The 19,419-nt window shown below is 44.0% G+C and overlaps 1 protein-coding gene across 2 annotated transcripts in view; it reads right to left on the minus strand.

The window, feature by feature from the left end:
• CPQ (carboxypeptidase Q) overlaps nucleotides 1-19,419 on the minus strand; it is a 192,654-nt gene that overhangs the window by 27,944 nt on the left and 145,291 nt on the right. For both annotated transcript variants that reach the window (XM_048508632.1, XM_048508631.1), the window contains exon 7: nucleotides 13,888-14,089. In XM_048508632.1, coding sequence (XP_048364589.1) covers nucleotides 13,888-14,089 — 202 coding nt within the window. The remainder of the gene's footprint in view (nucleotides 1-13,887; nucleotides 14,090-19,419) is intronic.

Here is a 19,419-nt window from a genome sequence, read left to right on the forward strand (position 1 = left end):
ATAACGGCCATGATAACCCAAACTTCAGAGAAACATTTTAATCTGCACAACAACCCCGGACTTCCATCCAAACACTAACTAGTGCTGACCTCCTTAGCTTTCAAGATCTGATGAGAACAAGCTGGCCTGCCCCCTCAGGTCAGGTTTTATGGATGGCTATAGCCTTGCAAATAAATGAAAGGTCATTCCACACAAGCTGGAGATGCTTATGGCAGCAGAATCTAGTCCAGGGGTCTGCAACCTGTGGCTCTCCAGATGTTCATGGACTACAATTCCCATCAGCCCCTGCTGATGGGAATTGTAGTCCATGAACATCTGGAGAGCCACAGGTTGCAGACCCATTCTAGTCCTAGCATCCTGACCCTTTTTTGAGGGAACATTGGGGGCAATAGTTCTAGGTCTTTAGACGTGTTGGATAACCTTCGTGTAGAGATTATACATTTGCATGAAGAGCAAAGTGCGCTGGAGGCTGGAGCGCAGTGGAGGAAGCATATCCCAAACATGCATGTGAGCTTTGGCACAAAGAAAAGTCAGAGTCGTTTGTAGTTTCTAATCTAATAAAAAGAGTATTTATTAGTGAACTCCATTCTGGATAGAAAGGTAGATAGATAGGTTCACTAGTCTAATCTAATCTAGGTGGGAATGGATGCACTCAGCATCCCTCCTCTCTATGCACATGGTGCTGTAGAATGTTAGGGAGCAAGAAGAAGAGGGAGCCGGAAGGAAGGAAGTCCCTGAGAGTATCAGTCTAACATCAAAAGGATAGTGCCAGCATGACAGAGTAAATGTGTCAATCCCTATGTCCCTATCTAGCATTTGGCTTACTAGTAAAACCCCCTCTGTGGTTGAGGCAGGAAATAGCGTAAAGTCCTTCTCTTCCCACAAGACGATGGGGTCAAAATGAACACCATCAAGACATTATGCCTGTATTCAAAACTTGCCAACTCCCCAAAGCTCGTCCTCTTTGTCCAGTTAATGAGTTCAAGAATCACCTCCCACTTTGTATGGTTTAAACACAAACCCTGGTCCCTGTCTCAAACTCTTTTAATTTCCAAGCCCAGAATAAAATAATTTATGTGCCCCACCTACTTGTCCTATAATTAGGGGTAGAATCCTTCCTCAAAGTTTTAACTGTTGCCTGCTCTGAAGCCACCACTAGCTTTTATTTGTTACATGCAATATGGAATAGACCAGAGGTCTGCAACCTGCGGCTCTCCAGATGTTCATGAACTACAATTCCCTGAACATCTGGAGAGTCGCAGGTTGCAGACCCCTGGAATAGACCCTCCTACTTTGGCATTTTACACTGCTGATTTACACACCTCTCACCTGAAATGAGTTCAGGGAGCAGCTATGTGTCTCCCCCTGTTCCCACACTTTTAATTCCTGGGAACTCTGAAAATGGAGTTCCCAGTCTAGTTTTACAGGACTTGCGGCAGACTGGGGGACAGACTCCAAGACAACGTACCATATAGTCAGACCCTGCCAGAGAGGCAAATGTGCAGTTATTAAAGCAGCAAGTGACCATCTCTAGAGATTTCACCATTTCGGCAGAGACAAAGAGGCATATTAGTGCTGTATCTATACATGACTTATGTACCTTATAAGGCAATTGCAGGTTTTCAGAGCTTATTTTCATGGAACAGTGATAAATTAATTGCTCTCAAGTTGTTTTACAGGCTAACACACTCTTCTCAATGCAATCAAGATTTTTAAATGACTAATGGATTTAACATTTATAGCTGGTTGTCTAAGTGCCAAGCAATTAAAACCACTCTCTTGGCATGGAGCTTCAATTTAATAACTCCTACTTGTAAGAAGCATATTCCTTGCAGTCTTGTTTTCGACTAGGATCATAATGCAAAATAATTTAAAGGGAGACTGCATGACTTATGGAGATGAATGAAGTGCTAAAGAAAATATACCTATCTGTGCTAGATTTGCCAAATTAGATTCCTCAAATAATGCTTACACAGTAAACACTTTGGTCCAACATATGGACATGTGGACTGGCAATTTAGACAGCAGAAAGCTAGAAACAGCATGGAATGGATATTGAAATGTTCCACATGGCCCAAGGAGATCTAGGTTCAAAATCCCATTCGTCTATGATTCTCTCAGCTCATTGGGCATGACTGATGTCACCCACTTCAATCCAATTATTAACTGTGATTGGAATGCTTGTACACCCTCAATTTGCCTCAGGGCATGTGGGAAGGAAAGAAAAGACTTAACCCTTTAAGTTTGGCTTGGTTTCATTAACCTAAACTAGATTATTGGCTCTTATATTAATACTAAAGAGACGTCCTTCAAAAAACGTATTTTCCCCTTTAAAATACTAGTAAAGCAAGAATACAGTTTTGATTAACAAAATTGAGTGGAGGATGACCTTTTTTTGAGGGGAATCTTTTTGGAGAGGAACTCCTACATGTGATTATGAAGAACCATGACCTGATGAGTTCTGCTACACATGGTAATATGGAGCAGATGCTGTTTTCAGTCATCATCAAGTGGTGGTTAAATCTTAATTATTGTCTAAAGGAAAATGGGGGAGGAGAGGAAGTGATGAAGCAACAACTCACAATTAACCGCACTGTCTTTGATGAATATGAAGTGGTATGTGTGTGCCAAAAAAGAAAAAGAAAAAAAAACTTTTTGGGATACAGTTCTGAGTGATCATTCAACCCTACTGGTAGAAGAACACTGTTACACTTTTGACATTTACTGTGATCAAGAAATTGAGAATTGAAAATATTTACACCTTGTGCTTTTAACCCCAAACCTACGAAGCTACACTGACACAGTGTGGCGGCACCACCAAACCAGTCCTGGCCAGCCGTGCAGCCCTACTGTTGTTGCCCATCAGCGGGATGGTAATATAGGCCCCTTGCAGGACCAGAGCTAATTTAGCAGCAGCAGCAGCAGCAGCAGCAGCAGCAGCAGCAGCAGCAGCAGCAGCAGCAGCAGCAGCAGCAGCAGCAGCAGCAGCAGTTCAGTCATTTCCAGTTGCTGCACACTTTACACAGGATAGGTGTCATTTGGATAGCAACACCATCTACCTCAGGTGGTCTCTGGGTCCCACACTCTCCCACAGACTGTTATCTGAGGAGGCTAGGCTGATCAGTTTTCCCTTTTGCTTTTTACAGGGGTAAAAATGTCACATCGAGGTCACCTCCCCATGTGGGGATCAAACAGTCCCAGCTATGCTATTCCTGTGCTTTTCCAATGAGCCACAGCTGTCTGTGCAATACTCTCTGACGGGCCTAAGTAGCTGCTGGTGATGTCAGGGCTGCATTGTGTTGCCTAACAGCTGCTGTCAAACCATCTTGGCTCTTGGAGGCTGGTCCTATGTGTCAGGGCCTGTCAGAGGCGTAACAAGGGGGGAAAGTGCCCGGTGCACCGGTGGGTCCACCCCCATCCTGCCCCGGAACACCCCCGCCATGCCCCTGGAACGCCCTCGCCACCCCCACAGGGGCACGCTCCTGGTGCGTCATGCCCTCGCCCTCTTGGAGCTCATCCTCTGAGGTCTGTGGTTAAGGGGTGGCCTCTCATGCTCCCTTTTGACTTTCTGAGGGAACAGGGTGCTTGTTTTGGCACAGGGGTGTTCCCGTGTGGGTGCTTCATGCCTGGCCCTTGCCAGGGAAGTGGTGAGCATACCTGTGGTTTGGGGAAGGGGCCTCTTGGACCATATGCCTCTTGTCAGGGTGCCACTGTTGCAGGGTCTTGCCCTTTATCTGCTGGCTCTCAATGGGGAAAGGGAGTGGTTTCAGGGGGCAGTGGCTTGATTTGCAGCTACAATTGTGTGTGCCACTTATGGGGCATCATCAGCTGCTATTATGCAATTGATGGATGTTGCCAATGTTGCTATGGAGTCTGTGCCTGGTGGGAGGTCATGCATTGCTGTTTTCCTATGGTATATTTTTAGGGAGCAGAAAAGCAGCACTGTGATTATGCCAGCAGCCAAATACCTCAATTCAGGTGGCCCTCAGCATTGCACTGTAAAGGCACATTTTTGGGGAGAAAAGCGACTGGGGTTTCCCAAATTAAAAAAAAAATCTGGAAGCAGAAAAAAAAAGGTTTTTACAGTTTATTTCAGTAATATATTTTACAACTATTGCTAGACCTTTTCTGCTCTCTAATTCCAAAGCTAATTGCTTGTGGAATAGTACCAAACTCCTAGGTCTTTGTGGTCACAAACAAGCAAGTTTGTAATTTTTTCATCTGAAAATGGTAACAGTTTCTTCAGTGGCAGTGTGATTTTGGTGCTATAGTGAGAAATGTCAGAATTTTCCAAAGACGACCCTAATTCAGATAAGATTAATGTTTAAACTCTTACTAAACCACTTGGCATATCCCAGTTTATTTGGTCAGTAACACAAGCCTAGGGATGATAAAGTTTGCCAGTAAATACTGCTTTTCTCATAACCTGTTGAACTGAGTTAGCTTAAAGAAATGGGAAGTGAATTTCTATCAGAGCTGCATAAAGCTAAATTGGACAGCTGTACCAGATGAAAGGTGGAGTTTATAATCTTCAGGGTTAATGCAGGCTCATTACACACACATATGTGCAAATTCTTGGGGAAGCTGCTTTTCAGAAGGCCACAGACCCACAGTCTGCTGGAGGAGACAGCCCTTTGCCACAAAATCTTTCACTTTCAAGATACCACAACGTTCTCCCTTTCTTCTACAGTGAAAAAACCCCCAAACACAAATAAATGGCAGTAAAATTCTCCATGAAGACGTGGTTTTTAAAATTAGAACTGGTCTACTAAAGTAAGGTTTCTGAATAAATATTTTGCCTTTCAAAACAAGCATAAATATGGAGATGACATCTGGATCCGACAGTTGTTTAATAAGACAAACTGAGAAAGCCTGCACTGTTTTCTATATGTTCCTTGAAAAATGATCAAGGGCCATCCAGCCACACTGAGACACATTTACGTTCCACAGATTTCAGATCTGCCCAGTGGTGGGATCCAAAAATTTTAGTAACAGGTTCCCATGGTGGTGGGATTCAAACTGTGGTGTAGAGCCAATGGGGTTGGGCAGGGCATGACGGGGGCAGGGCATTCCTGGGCGGGGCTGTGGCAAGGACGCAGCCGCTGTGCTGGTCCTTGAGTGGGAAACGAATGCACACAGGTGCAGGCTGCCACGCACGCCGGTGACCTCCTGCTAGACTGCTTCAAGTTCTGCGCGCTACTGCTGAGAGGGGGGTGTAACTAAGGCAAAAATCACGTGGCAAAATCACCAATTAGTAACCCCTTCTTGGCACACACAAATAATTAGTAACCTACTCTCAGGAACCTGTGAGAACCTGCTGGATCCCGCCTCTGGATCTGCCACTAGGAATGGCAGCTAGGGGACCCCTTGGAATTACAGTTCATCTGCAGACTACAGAGATCAGATCCTCGGGAGAAAATATATACTTTGGCCTTCCCCTCTGTACTTTGTGGGGACAGAAGCAATGTTTATTATTTCTGCATTGCAAAAAGAAAAGTAGAAAGCTCTGTTTTTCTCCCAGTTCCAAGTTGGATGGGGACAGATACAATGCTTTTAAGTTCTGCTTTGCAAAAATTAGTGGAGAAAAGGTTCGTTTTTCTCTTTTTCTCTGCAGTCCAGTCCAAAAGTTTGGGCTGGGGAAAAGATAAGGGAAACCAGGGAGTTTTCTGGTTCCTTCCCTTTCTTTTACTGCATATCAGCAAATCTGGGAGGCAACAATGATTCCAGCATGAGAGATGAAGGGGGAGTGGGCTCTTGATCCCTTCCCCCTCCCCCTAAACCCCTTGCCAAGAACAGAACAAACTTTTCCCAGCAGGACATTAGGAGCTGATCCCCCTTCCAAACTGGGTATTATTAGAAAAGGGATTGAGAATAAAACTGGCAGTATGTTTTATTCCAGAATGGATTTTGTGGTGGCAAATTGCTTTGGCAGATTTAGGTGTTTTAATTTGTATTTATTAATTTGTATTTATTAAGACTATTTATATATTCACGTTTCATCCCCAGGCATCCCAAGTCCCAAGGGAGTGTGTGTGTGGCATGTGTATGTGTGGTTAACTGTGTATTAATTATAGATTGGTTTTAACTTGTTGCTGGACTCTTATATTCATCTCCTGTTGCTTTTGTTGTTTGTTTCCTTGGTCTCAGGAGATGAGGTGGAGTACAAACATTTTAAGTAACTAAATAAATAATCTAACTTTTTAAAAATACTGAATATTAAGATGGCAACCCTAAAGCAACGTCTGACCCTATGCGGATCTTTTATTTTATTAACTATTCCTCAGTACGTCCACTTTTTAATAAACTGAAGCAAAGTTTACATTTGGTCTCTGTAGCAATTCTAAAGAAGATGCCAAGAAAGTCATGACTGAGCCAGGGTCTGGTGACCCTGTCCAATAACATTTACTGGCAGAAACATGTTTCGGAACAGGGCTATTGGATGTCCAAGTTAAACAAAGTGGCCTTGGACTTAGTTCAGGAGTTACCAGGAGAACACCCACAAAAACGTGATTCCAGAAGCCAACTGCCTGACCCTTCACCACAGGAATCAACTTCAGCGAGTGTGTACGGGGCCCCAGAGGAGCTGCTCTTTCGTTACATGCTGTTCCCATGGCTAATATCACCACTGATCCACATTCCAGCAGATTAAGGATGGGAATAGGGAGGTATAACATCTAGCTGCACAAGGGCTGGATCATTTCAAATAGGTGGCAGGTCTCTAGAGCGTTATTGTGGCAGTTGGGGCCTAAGCACGAACTCACAAATCCTGGAATTTAACCCTCTAGTAGCAAAATTGCCACAACAGACACAAAAAGTGTTGTTAGAGTATAAAGTCTTCTGCACTGGGTCCCAGTTGCCCCCAAAAGAAACATAGCTAGCTGATGATGCTGATGATATTATATGTCGCCTTGAATCACGAGGAAAGGTGGGATACAAATGTTTTAGTAAATTAATAAAATGCTGCAGCAGAAGTCAAAGAGTAGCCTTGTGTAAACACTATTTGCTGCTGCAGAAAAGGTTTTAAAATATCTCTTTCACCAGCTCGCAGAGCAGGGGGCTGGGAGTGAGGAAGAATTAATTCTCCAGCTCAGATGCCTCCACTTAGGAATGGGATGGGAAGAAAAAAGGGCCCTGAAAAAGCCCCCCCCCCCAATGGAGGCAGGGAGGAAGGAACAGTAGGTGTGCAGCCACCCCACTCAACTGGAGGTCACCAGCTTGTGCTAGCAGCAGATCCCATCCACCTTGTGAGGGGCAGAAGCTTACACTTGGCTTGATAGGGTGATGGCCACTGGCTCACAGCGGTGGCTTGTACCTGCCCTATACAGGGCTGATGTTGCTGGCTTGTGCCTACCCTGCATGGGGCTAGGGTCACTGGTCATGCTCCACTTACCTCCACCCCCAGCCATTGGCTAACTGGGAATTTTTCCAGTGACTTTAATGGCCACTCAGATCCCGTACAACTCAACAAGAGAGAATTACTGGCCAGGCAGTATCGTCTGAAGGACCCCCACCCCCCACCCCTCAACAGTACTGTTTAGGGCTGCTAGCTGTGGATTGGGAAATACCTGGAGATTTTGGGGGTGGAGCCTAAGGAGACTGGGGTGTGGGGAGGGGAGGGGCTTCAGTGGGATATAATGCCACAGATTTCACCTTCCAAAGCATCCATTTTCTCCAAGTGAACTGATGTCTATCACTTGGAGATCAAATGAATGGGGGAGATTTCTAGTTACCATCTGGAGGTTGGCAACCCTAATACTGCTAGCAATCACCAGCAGAGGCAATCAGAAGACATTCAGAAGAAGAAGAAGAAGAAGAAGAAGAGTTTGGATTTATATCCCCCCTTTCTCTCCTGTAGGACTTACAAGGGACTTACAAACTCCTTTCCCTTCCCCCCTAACAACAAACACCCTGTCAGGTAGGTGGGGCTAAGAGAACTCAGAAGAACTGTGACTAGCCCAAGGTCACCCAGCTGGCGTGTGTGGGAGTGCCCAGGCTGAATTCCCCAGATAAGCTTCCACAGCTCAGGCAGCAGAGCGGGAAATCAAACCCTGTTCCTCCAGATTAGAATGTACCTGCTGTTAATCACTATGCCACTGCTGCTCCATTCAGAAGATGTAACTCCTTCCATAGAATGTGGATTCCCTTTGCCTGCTGACACCTCTCACTTGGGGTGGGAAATCCTGGTGAATAATTGTGTGTCTCCCCTTCTCACTGTGACTGAAGGACACAGTAGCAGTTTCACAGGACTGTGTGAAGAAAGGCTTTTGCTATAAGCAGAAGATCCCAGGGAATGGATCATACAACCATTGTGCCTTCCTGTTGCAGCAGTCTCCTTTTGGAAAGTGGAGTTGCTGAGAATTAACAGTTCTGTTCATACCTTAATGAAGTGATCATCTTTCACATTATCGAGTTATGTGCAGCACTTTAAGCAAAGTTGTTATTAGCAGGCAGATACCTGGACAAAAATCTGCCATTTGTAGCCAACGGCCTACAGTTTTCTCTGCAAATGAGTGAAATTAACGATGCCTACATTTCTCAAATAGTCTTAAAGTATGATTGTACCAGCTCACCTTTGAGTATCTGAGCCAAAACTGTCCCACTGCAGTTTGCGAGTCATTAGCATAATGCTTTCAGTAGTTTATGGAATTAAAAACATCACCCAAGAGTTACTAACCTTGTGCTTGCTTTGGACAAATATCTTGTATAGTTCCACTTGGTGGCTTCCTCCCCACTAAAGATTAACCCACGCTCTACTTCCCAACCCTTATTCATTTCTATCCATTTGTCAGACACCTCAATGATTGATTAAGATTAGATCTTTTGGGGCAAGGATATTGTTGCTTCGGGCCTGGTAGAAACTTACCTACTTCTCAGCCCCAATGGGATGTCACACAGACCCTTGTGAAGGACCTGAGGACGGTTCCTGTTCTGGCAAGGTGTAGGATGAACCCAAGGCAGGGCTGCTCTAGAAAGTTTTCTGGTGGAGACTAATTTTGCACTGCCATATGATACTTCTCCCATGACCTTGGTAACTGGAGATTATTACAATGTTGTTTTGACAGTTTATTGTCCTGGTTTTAATTGGTTGTTGTAGGTTTTCCAGGCTGTGTGGCCGTGGTCTGGAAAACCCACAACAACCAGTTGAATCTGGCCGTGAAAGCCTTCAACAATACACTGGTTTTAACTGTTTGTGCACTGTGCTTGTTTTCATGAAGGCGCTAGCAAACCACCTTCAGCTCCATTTAATTAATTCATTAATTCATTAGATTTATACCCCACTCATTTCCCAACTAAGTTGGGCTCAGGGCTGTTTACAACAAAATATTACAATTTAAACTTCATGTAATCCAATAAAAACTTCATCAATAAAAACTCAGTGGTGTCCTAATATATGAAAATGGAGGGAAAGTCTGAGAGTGCAAGGAGACAACAACTAAACTACTATTAAGGAGCACGAAAAACACTGTCGGCTTAACCATCCTGAAAAACTGCAGTAGCAGAACATGTCCTAAAGAAAACTGGACATAACATTTTATTTGAAAACACTGATATTCTGGACAATTCGGAAGGTTACTATGTCAGACTGCACAGGGATACCACTGAAATTCACAAACACCAACTTCAACAAGAAAGAAGAGACTCTGAAAACTAACAAAGCTTGGCTACCAGTTCTTAAAAACACCAGAATCAAAGGCCAAGGGCATGCAAACCCCACCCGCAATACAATACTATCAACCTCACCTTTGCATAGCAAGTTCTATTCAAACACTTAGTGATTTGTTCCCCTCCCTGGGACATGGACCCACTAAAACATTCCCTTCTCACTGGACACAGTGTGTAACAGACTTCCCTCTGTGATACACCTCTGAAGATGCCAGCCACAGATGCAGGTGAAATGTTAGGAACAAGATCCACCAGACCACAGCCACACAGTCCAGAAAACCCACCACAACCAACAACTAAATCATTTACAGGGATTATAGGACTTGGAAATAAGGATATAATAATAAATACGGAGATGGGGAGGGGAAGGGACGGAGGAGGGATTGGGGGGAAACAAGGGAGGGCAGATTGATGAAGCCAGCGATGTCCTTAATCACGGGCTTGGCGGAATATCTCCATCATATAGGCCTTGTGGAACTGCATTAGATCTTGCAGGGCCCTGGTCTCACTCAACAGAGTTCCACTAGGCTGGGGCCGGAACCAAAAAGGCCCTAGCTCTGGTTGAGGATCACTAGATGATCTTAGAGCCAAGGACCATCAGTAAGTTGTTTCCTGCTGAGCAGAGCTCTCTCTGGGGAATATACTGGGAGAGGCGATCCTGCAGATGTAAAGGACCATTCAAGGCTTTAAGAGGTCACATGGTGTAATAATTATTTAAAACAACAACAACAAAAACTACTTAGTTCTCTTTCTGTGGGAGGGGGGGGCAGTGACTCCTAAAGCTGTATTAAAAAAGGAATGGTGGATTAGTTCTTCTAAATGGTTAGTGGGTGGCTCAGTGGGGAATCTTTCAAGTGCTTTCTTGCTTCAGCACTTGTTTAATCAATGCAAAACTAACGCCTTGTTTACTTGCTGAAAGTATTAGACTATTTCTCAAGCTGGGATCGCAGCATGCTTTTCCTATCAAGGATACCAAAAAAGCAAGACATTTTGACTGCTGTGTGCACAACATTCTGTTCTGCTTTCAAGAACTGAACTGAGCCCACAGATTAGTGTTAGAATATTTGGCATTCCTAGTGATTCTTTCAGTACGTCCTTGCAGGAGTAAGATAGCTGAATTTACTTGGTTGTTTCTGTTAATGCAGGGCAGGTGAGATGCTGATAGGTTAACTGGAAGTCACCTTCCTTTTTTGAATATAATGGTGTAGTTTTGTATACCTCTTACTCCTCCCCTTTTAAAACCCCTTTACCCTATTCTCAGACTGCTCTTTTCTCCTTATGCTGTGTTGTCAGAGGTGTAGCTGGGCCAGAGTGCGCCTTGTGGGCACTCTGTGTTTTCCGCCGCCACCCCCCCAGGAGTGACCTGCCCCTCCACCCCCACCCCTTATTTTTGTGCAACCTGGAGAAGCGGCCTGTTCCCTTCAGACTGAAAACAGCCTTGTGGGAACTACACTTCCCAGGAGACCCTGGGGCTCGCAAGGTCTCCTGGGAAGTGAGGTCTCCCACCAGGCCGTTTTCAGCCTGATGGGAACAGGCCACTTCTCCAGCCTGCACTGTTTGACGAAGGTAAGTGTGTTTGTGTGTGGGGACGCCATGGAAGGGGGGGGGCTCAGGGGGGCGGGAGGGGTGCCACGGGGTGATTTTCTGCCCCCCCAGGAGCATGCCTGGTGCAACACACACACACCGGCCCCCTGGTAGCTCCGCCTCTGTTTGTTGTTGATGCTGTTTTGCTATTTATTACTATGTAAGCTCGTTTGCTTGCTTATGCATTTTTGTACATGTTTATTTTTCGTCTTCCTCTTTTTGTTATATATATTTTCTAGCCTATTTTTTTATAACTAGAATCTTAATAAAGGATAATTCCTTTTAAAACTCTGTTGCGTTTTTATTCTGCTGGGTAATTTTAGTTCTATTAATTAGAACATATGTGTAGCAATAAAAATGCTTTCTGAGCAACTGAACTTCAGAAATAAAAGACCAATGGAAGGAAATTGATTGAAGATGATTATGACATAATCAAGCTAAGTCTTTCTCAGGAATGATGCTCCAACAGAAATCAAAAGGCAGATTTAGTTGATTTTATTTCACCCCAAACTGCATTTGGTTTGTATTTTCCGGAAAGGAAAAGACCACCCATGTGTGTACATCCTGGAATACTTAAATACAATTAAGAACAGAATATTGTTTCTATTTTTACAAAATATCACCTTATTATAAAGAGATCTGCAACTATTCACAAAATGCTAGGCCTCTTCAGGACTCTCACAGTGCCTTCCAGATAATACCTTCCTCGCAGTAAACCCCTCTGAATAGATTCAAGTAGGATTCTGGGAAGACCTGCTTAGGGCTGCTCTCTCAATCTGTTTAATAGTCTCCTTTGGTGGATTCAGTGAGATCAACCCTTCTAAACCAACTGGTCTGAGCATTGAAATGCTGCCCATGTGTAAACTTCGATGATGAATTGACAGCAGAAGAGAATATATTATTTAGCAATGGCTTATTTCCAAAGAAGCATGAGCAAAGTTTTGCTTGTGAACCACAGTTTTCCTTCTGCCCTCTTCTCATTGCAGCCTACTCATCCCAGAGGCACTTTGAACTAAACCACTGTTTTCATTTCTGGAAATGTGAAGAAGTAATCCATTTGCAGTTGCTCTCATAAAGAGTGACTAGCCAGTGTCCAAAACAAAGCAAAGCAGGTTAAAAACAGGCTAGCTGCAGAGATCCTGGGATAAAACAGTTGTATAAAAGGGAATGTTTGGCTCAAAGAGGACTCAAGGATAAGAGACAGTGAGGAAATCAATTACAAGAGAAATAAATTCCTATTACTAGGATTGTGACACACGAAAATTGCCCTGAAAAACTACTTCAAGATACGTTTTAAAAGCAAGCATCACAGGCATCAAATTAATTGAGTGAATTTTCAGGAAAATGTTTAAATGAAATTGATGAAGTGTCGACACTTTATATGGCATGTTTAAATTGGATATCATCGTGGAAGCTGTTACAACATGCTCAGTTAAACAAACGGCTGAGGTATTAAGTATAATAACTATTCACTGGCCAGCTATATCCTCACAGCTCAGCAAAGTGTGGACCATTCCAAATTGCGCATAGCTTCTTTTTTTGAACAGGATACCGTCTACAGCAATACAAGTTCTCTGAGAGTCAGACAACCCTCCCATCAATCAACAGCTGTCAAGTAGGCGGAGACGGCACCACTTGAGTGCCGCTCCGCTCGCTCCAATAGGTTTTCCCTTGGAGCGGGAAGCCCAAAAGGTTTTTTAAAAATCCTACCAGAAACTCCCCCCATAGGGGAGAATAGAGATATGATGAGAAAATTGTGGCATATCTTTACCAGTAGCCTCACCATCATACGGGGCCAAGAGGGCTCTGGAGGCCAGCTAAGGTTGGCCCTACCCTCCCGGAATGCCCCGGGACACCAGTGAAGGTCTGGGCAGTGCAGGCATGCCAGCAGGGAGCTGGGTGCTGTGACCGAGCGTCCCAGGGTTCCACTGTGGCTGGGTGCCAGCAGGTTTGCCCCTTCGCCAGCATAAGTGCCCTGGAGAGGGCAAATCTACTGGCATAAGACTGTGCGGCCTCCAGAAGGGGATTCACCCCCCTGAATTGCGCTGTTAGTTATTTGCTCCAGTTTATAAAAGTTAGGCTTGTTCTTTGTGACAGTATCCTGTACGTTGTGACAGTATCCTGTATGTTGTGGCTTGAGCAAGGAGTGGGACCACCAGATGGATGGATGGAAGGTCTTGTGGTGAGGGTAATGATAATCTAGCTAAGGGATGGAGAAAAATCAATTGAGACTCCTGGGGAACCTCTATTATGCACGTGAAATTTCACATGTGGGAAGGAATGTGTTATCTTCAGGTTCATGCCCCTTCGATTCACACAAAGGGAACACCCTGCTATTATAATCCACTGCTCTAGAAAATATTATTATCAACTCTAAAGACTAATAAAAGATTGCAGGCATATTGTCCGTGCATCACCATCTATGCATTTCTTAAACAGAAACTCAAGCACACATTGGGTTGAATCCAACCAGCTTTCCCACTGGTAAAAAAAAGAAGGGGGCCCCTTTGACTGTCCAAAAGAGCATGGAGTATGATGTCACTCACTGGGCTGCCACAAAAGGAGACTAGCCAAAAAATAATGGGAAAGGGCAGGGCAATTCAGCCGTTTCCAAAACTTTTTCTTATTCTGAAATCTTACCTGGTATTCCATCCCGTATCCAGTAATTAATGTCCGTACCTCCGCCCTCTTCAAATACACCCGTAGCGTTGATTGGCTGCAGCAGTTTCATGATCTCTTTCATGATATTACGAGCCTTGTCACTTCCTGTGAAAGCCAGACCAGCTGGCATGAAGGTTCCTTCGTCAGATTCCATCACAATGTCAAAGTGAGAGATGTTTACCTGAAAATAAAAAGGGAACATGTTTTTTGTTCACATATGTTTGCAGAGCAGTACTGTAGAAGCAACTGTATCAGCAACCATTGGTTATTTTCTCCCAGAAGGAATGAGATAGGAAGTATGAGCCCACAAAGAGCTCTGCTGAGTGGCAGTTAAATGGTGAAGAATGAAGCGGAAGACTCTGATTGAAATCTTGCTCAGCAGTGAACTCCTTGGGCGCAGGCATCCTTAAGCAAGCTCCATCTCTCATCCCTTTATCTTCAATATGGGGATAACAGTATTAACCTATTTTATGCAGTCATTGGGAAGATTGTTTAAGATAATGCATGCAAAGTGCTTTGAGCGCTCTAAAGTGCTATAAAAATGCTCAGTATTATTACATATTAAAAGAAAACAATAGGTACAACGCGAAGGAGTTTGCACAGTTATTTTGAGACATTGCCTATTAAGCCGCATCTATAACTTGCAAATAGGTTTGTTGAGTTTTCAAAGTTTAAAAAACAGTTTAAGGGTCTGGAAAGAAGAGCCATAGAAAGAGAAGGTTAGAAAATAGCTCATGGGCAAAATGTTTGTTTGTTTGTTTGTTTGTTTGTTTGTTTGTTTGTTTGTTTGTTTGTTTGTTTGTTTGTTTGTTTGTTTGTTTGTTTGTTTGTTTGTTTGTTTGTTTGTTTGTTTGTTTGTTTTACGATTCGTTCGTTGGATTCGTTCGTTACCGTTAGATTCGTTAGATTCGTTAAGTTACGTTAGATTGGATTCGTTAGGATTACCGTTAAGTTAAGTTCGTTCTTTCGTTTCTTTCTTCTTACTTTTCTTGTGACACTAAATATCCAAATTGCTTTTCAAACTCAAGGGAATACAAAAATCAGTCTCAGTGCTCAAGGGAGCTACAGATAGGAAGCCTGTCAAAATAACTTAGATACATGTGATTCTAGATAACCCCCCCCGGGGGGGGGGGTAAATGCTATTGTTCCACTGAAATGGTCTTAAAGATTGTATCAGGTAAAATATGCATTATTTAGATCACTAATTCTCTGCCCTTTCAGGTTAGGAGCAATATTTCTAGCATCACTTACTAAACAATCACTGAAATATAATTAAATACTTAGCACATACCTCCTCTCAAGTTCTGCTCAAACATTAATTAAATCAGCCTCATGATAATATTCTCAGACAAGTGGTTATTACCACACTGAACCACTTCATCACGGCAGAATAAGCTCTGCTGAATTCTACAAATGGGGAAAGCACATTTTGAACATTGGTTTTAGGAGTTTGATCCTGTCTTTTCTAACTAAACTAGCAAATTTATCCTGTTTCAAAGAAAGGTACATAATTAGCTACTAGGAACTAGGTTGATCCTGTGGCTTGTCAGATTATATACCTCATCTTTGGATGCCCTGTTTCTTTAAAAGTTCCACGAAAGGGCATGTAATTTAGCATTTGCTTTGGTTTCAGGGTCCAAAAATGCCCTGGTAGGTTAGGAAGGGCTTTTCAATGTTGGAGCACCTGCTTTGAATGCACAGGTTCTTAGGTTCAGTCTCCAGCATTTCCAGTCAAATACAGCAGGTTGTTGGTGATATGAAAGGACCAACCATGTAGACCCCTGAAGAGCCTCTGTCTGTCTCAGAAGACATATTAACCTTGATAGATCAATGGTCTGGACCAGTATGTCAGTTTTAAGTATTCATATTCTGCACTCCCTAGGAATGATGGGAGATTGGTGTCATATTATACGTTCGTGTTGGTTGCCATCAAGTGGCCAAGTTACAGATAGTTTTGTTTACAAGTCTGATTACCAGGGGCAGCCAGGGGCATCCACGGCAGCTGCTCTGGGCCTTATGCTGGAGCATGCACGACCCTGCAATCAGCTGCCCCAGCCAATGCCCTGAAGCCCCACCATGGCTGAGTTGCTGCTGTTTCTCTGTGTTGGCTCAGGAATGGGGAGGCTGATCAGCTGTAGGGTAGTAAGCTCCCTGAATTCCCTGCAGACTAGACATGCCCATAAGAAGGTGGTGCTTGTAGGATGATTTCCTAAGATGGTTGCCTGCCTGAGGCAATCCTTTCTGAACAGCACAAATAAAACATCCTCGGGACGTCTTAAAAAGAACTCTCTTGGCTTTTTCGTCTGCATAGCAGATGCTTTATCTTCCTTGCCTTCCATCACCCTCTCCTATTAGAGCACTTACTTTTATTTTTGCATTAGCTTCCACCGGCCATTTTCTGCAGCTTGAGAGTCCGTGCTGCTGCCATTTGCTGCATTTGTTTCCCAGAGAGGCTTCCTCTGTTTGCAGCTCATCCAACTGCTATTTCCTTGTGAAACATTAATTAATAAAGTTTGTTTTCCCTGGTGAACCCACACATGTGTGTTTTTTTCCTTTTTTTTTCTGTTTAGAGGGAAGTGTCCAGCCAATGCTTCTTAACTGGAGGTAGACCAGTCCTCCGAGCGGCTGCAATTCTCAGATGGTGCCTGCGTAGCTCTGAATATACCTCCCTCTAAACAAAAAAAGAGAGGGGAAAAAACCCACACATGCAAAGATCACCAGGGAAAACAAACTTTATTCAAGAACGTTTTACAAGGAAATAGCAATCAGATGAGCTGCAAGCACAGGAAGCCTCCATGAGAAACAAATGCAACTAATGCAGCTAATGCAGTGGGGAATCTCGAGCTGCAGAAAATGGTGGGTGCAAGCTGCTGAGAAAGGCGGGAAAAATAAAACGTCTCCTGCCTGTTTGTGTTCGCACAGCCAAGCAGGAGATGTCTTAAAGACAACTTCTGGGGGGAAAGTCTACACTTTAGAGACTTTAAAATAAGATGGCCTGAGCAAAAATAAAACGTCATGAGGACACCTTGGGGAAGAAACTGTGCGGACTTCCTCCCCAAGACACCTTTTCCATCTCATTTGTGCTGTGCAGGACATCTTATTTGTGCTGTGCAGAAAGGACCTTACTATACTTTGACTCAAAGAAGGCTTTGCTAGCATGGCCTCCCAGTGTTACATGAGCTAAGATCATCCCTTTCTTATGGAGTGGGGACTGGGTACCATTTAGAAGTAGCCACCTACCTTACATCTATAAATAATTGTGCTACAGAACCTGTGCAACTTATCTATGAAGAAAGTACATTCATAACGAAGCCTGCATATCAGTAGCACAGAGAATGACAGCTGGAAAGCCCAGTAGCACAGAGAAGTTGGACTGCTGGAAAGCCCAGCTCCTTTGCCTAGTGTGGTTGTATATGAAAATCACTGGCTCATACTTTAAAAGAAGGTATGCTTTGCGCTCTCCCCCCACCCACCCCATAACTTTCTGCAACCAAGCACAAGCACCAAATGCTGACCTGTACACACTGGAAAATATGGCAACAGTTCAAAAGTTAGTAAACCCAGTTAGTTAGCAGTTCTATGCCGTAGATATGCATCCTGGTACAGGTTTAAAAGAATCACTGTCTCTTGCTCTTTTGTGAGTGATTCTAGGCAGAGACTTCTTTTTAATTCTGGATAGAGTGCTACTGATGGCTTGCAAGTGTCTAGCTCAAGAATCTGGCTCATGTATTTTTTATGGGCCTTTGTGAAGCACAGTTTCAAAACTGGCAACATACAAACCAGAACTAAGTGCAGCTAACAATGAAGATTGTAACAAAGGCCAATTTGAGGCTGGGCGGGGGGAACAGGAAGGCAAGAGGGAAAAGGGAACATGAAAACAAGCGAGGGGGAGGGGGGTTTCAAGCCGATGCAGAGCTGATTTTAACCCAGTAGGAGTTCCAACTTGAAGAGAAAAAAAAGTTTTACTGTGATGCAGTTTTATAAGCTGTTGGTAACCTGGCATTCTTCAACAGAAATCCACTTCTGTAACAGCTCGCATATGTTTCCAACATTAAACGAAGAACACAAACCATCTTTAGCCTGTGAGATGGCTACACCCCCACCCTACCATTCTTTGTGTATTATTGTAACTGCTTAATTTTGTGCACATGTTGGGAGATGCACTGAAAACAGAATGTCTCTGCTAAGAAACTCTGCTGTCGAAAACAAAGCAAAACAGGTCACAGATGTGAAAACAGCTCCTTTGTCTTTGGAAGACCTTCCTTCAAGATTTTTGTCTACTTGATGGAATGAATGGTTTTTAGGTGTGCGCGCATCTGAGAAAGAAGGTAATGCAAGCACTTTCAAAAAATGTCTGTTAGCACACCAATTTAAGGATCCATAACAGGATATTAAACTCCTTATCGATATGTACATGGAAGGAAAAGATTTTTGAACTATCCTTTATTTCCTTTTAGACAGCGAAAAGATATCTGCTTTTTGTCAAAACAAGCTCACACTGGGCTATGTTCTCCTAGGCAATTTAGCTCAAGAGTTGAGAGCGGCTGTATCAGCCAAAGATTAACGGTGGGCTCAGCTGTTTCCTCTGTCTCTCCTCATATTGGAAGACTCATTCAAATATGCAGGCTCATTAAAATATCAGTCCACTGAGATAAACACTATCATTAGGGAATAATCCAAGCTCCTACCTCTGACAACAAAGTGACATTTTAATAGCAAAAATCTCACCATGGTACATGACAGCAAACAAGCAAAGAAGTACAAAATGTTTTTGGGATGTCCTATCTGTGTCAGAGGCAATGGCAAAAGCCACCTCTGAGTGTCGTGAAACCCCTATGTAGTCACCATAAGTTTGTTGTGACTGGATGGCACTTTTCACCACCAGCAACTGTGGCAAACCAAAATGACCCCACCTGCATTCCATGACACCAAGGAAACAGGTCCTATACCAGGCAAGACTCTTCCCTTAGGCCGTTTCTGCACAGCCAAATAACAGTGCCCTAGGGATGGAAAAAATGCCGTCCCTAGGGTGCCGTTTGCACAGGAGGTGCTGCTGTAATGCCTGGCCGTCCCCAAGTGGTGTGAAGGCACCACTTTCAAACCTCGCTCATTGAGCGAGGTTTTTGAAAAGTGGCGTCTTTCCGCTGGCACAGTGCAAACAGCTTTGGAAGGAAGACACTGCTTTTCCTGTCCCCTCCACTTCCTGTCCCCTCCACCCCTGGAGGTCAGAGGGCAGTGTGGGCGTGTCCCTCCAGCCCTCCAGAGCAGCGCTGGACAGGAAGGTCAGTGGAGGGGACGACCTGGAGGTGACTCTGTGCAGAGCCGCCTCTCCGGGTCGGCAGATCTTCGGGGCTGCTCGCACACTACCGTGCGAGCAGTCCCTGATCCTCCACCGGCATAATTTATGCTGGTGGAGGTGCGTTTCTGCTACCACGTGGAAAGGGCCTTAGATACACAAAGCTGTACTGTGTGGTGTAGTGGTTAAGAGCAAGTGGATTCTAATCTGGAGAA

The sequence above is a fragment of the Sphaerodactylus townsendi genome, linkage group LG09 (assembly GCF_021028975.2).
Source record: "Sphaerodactylus townsendi isolate TG3544 linkage group LG09, MPM_Stown_v2.3, whole genome shotgun sequence".
Lineage (NCBI taxonomy): Eukaryota > Metazoa > Chordata > Lepidosauria > Squamata > Sphaerodactylidae > Sphaerodactylus > Sphaerodactylus townsendi.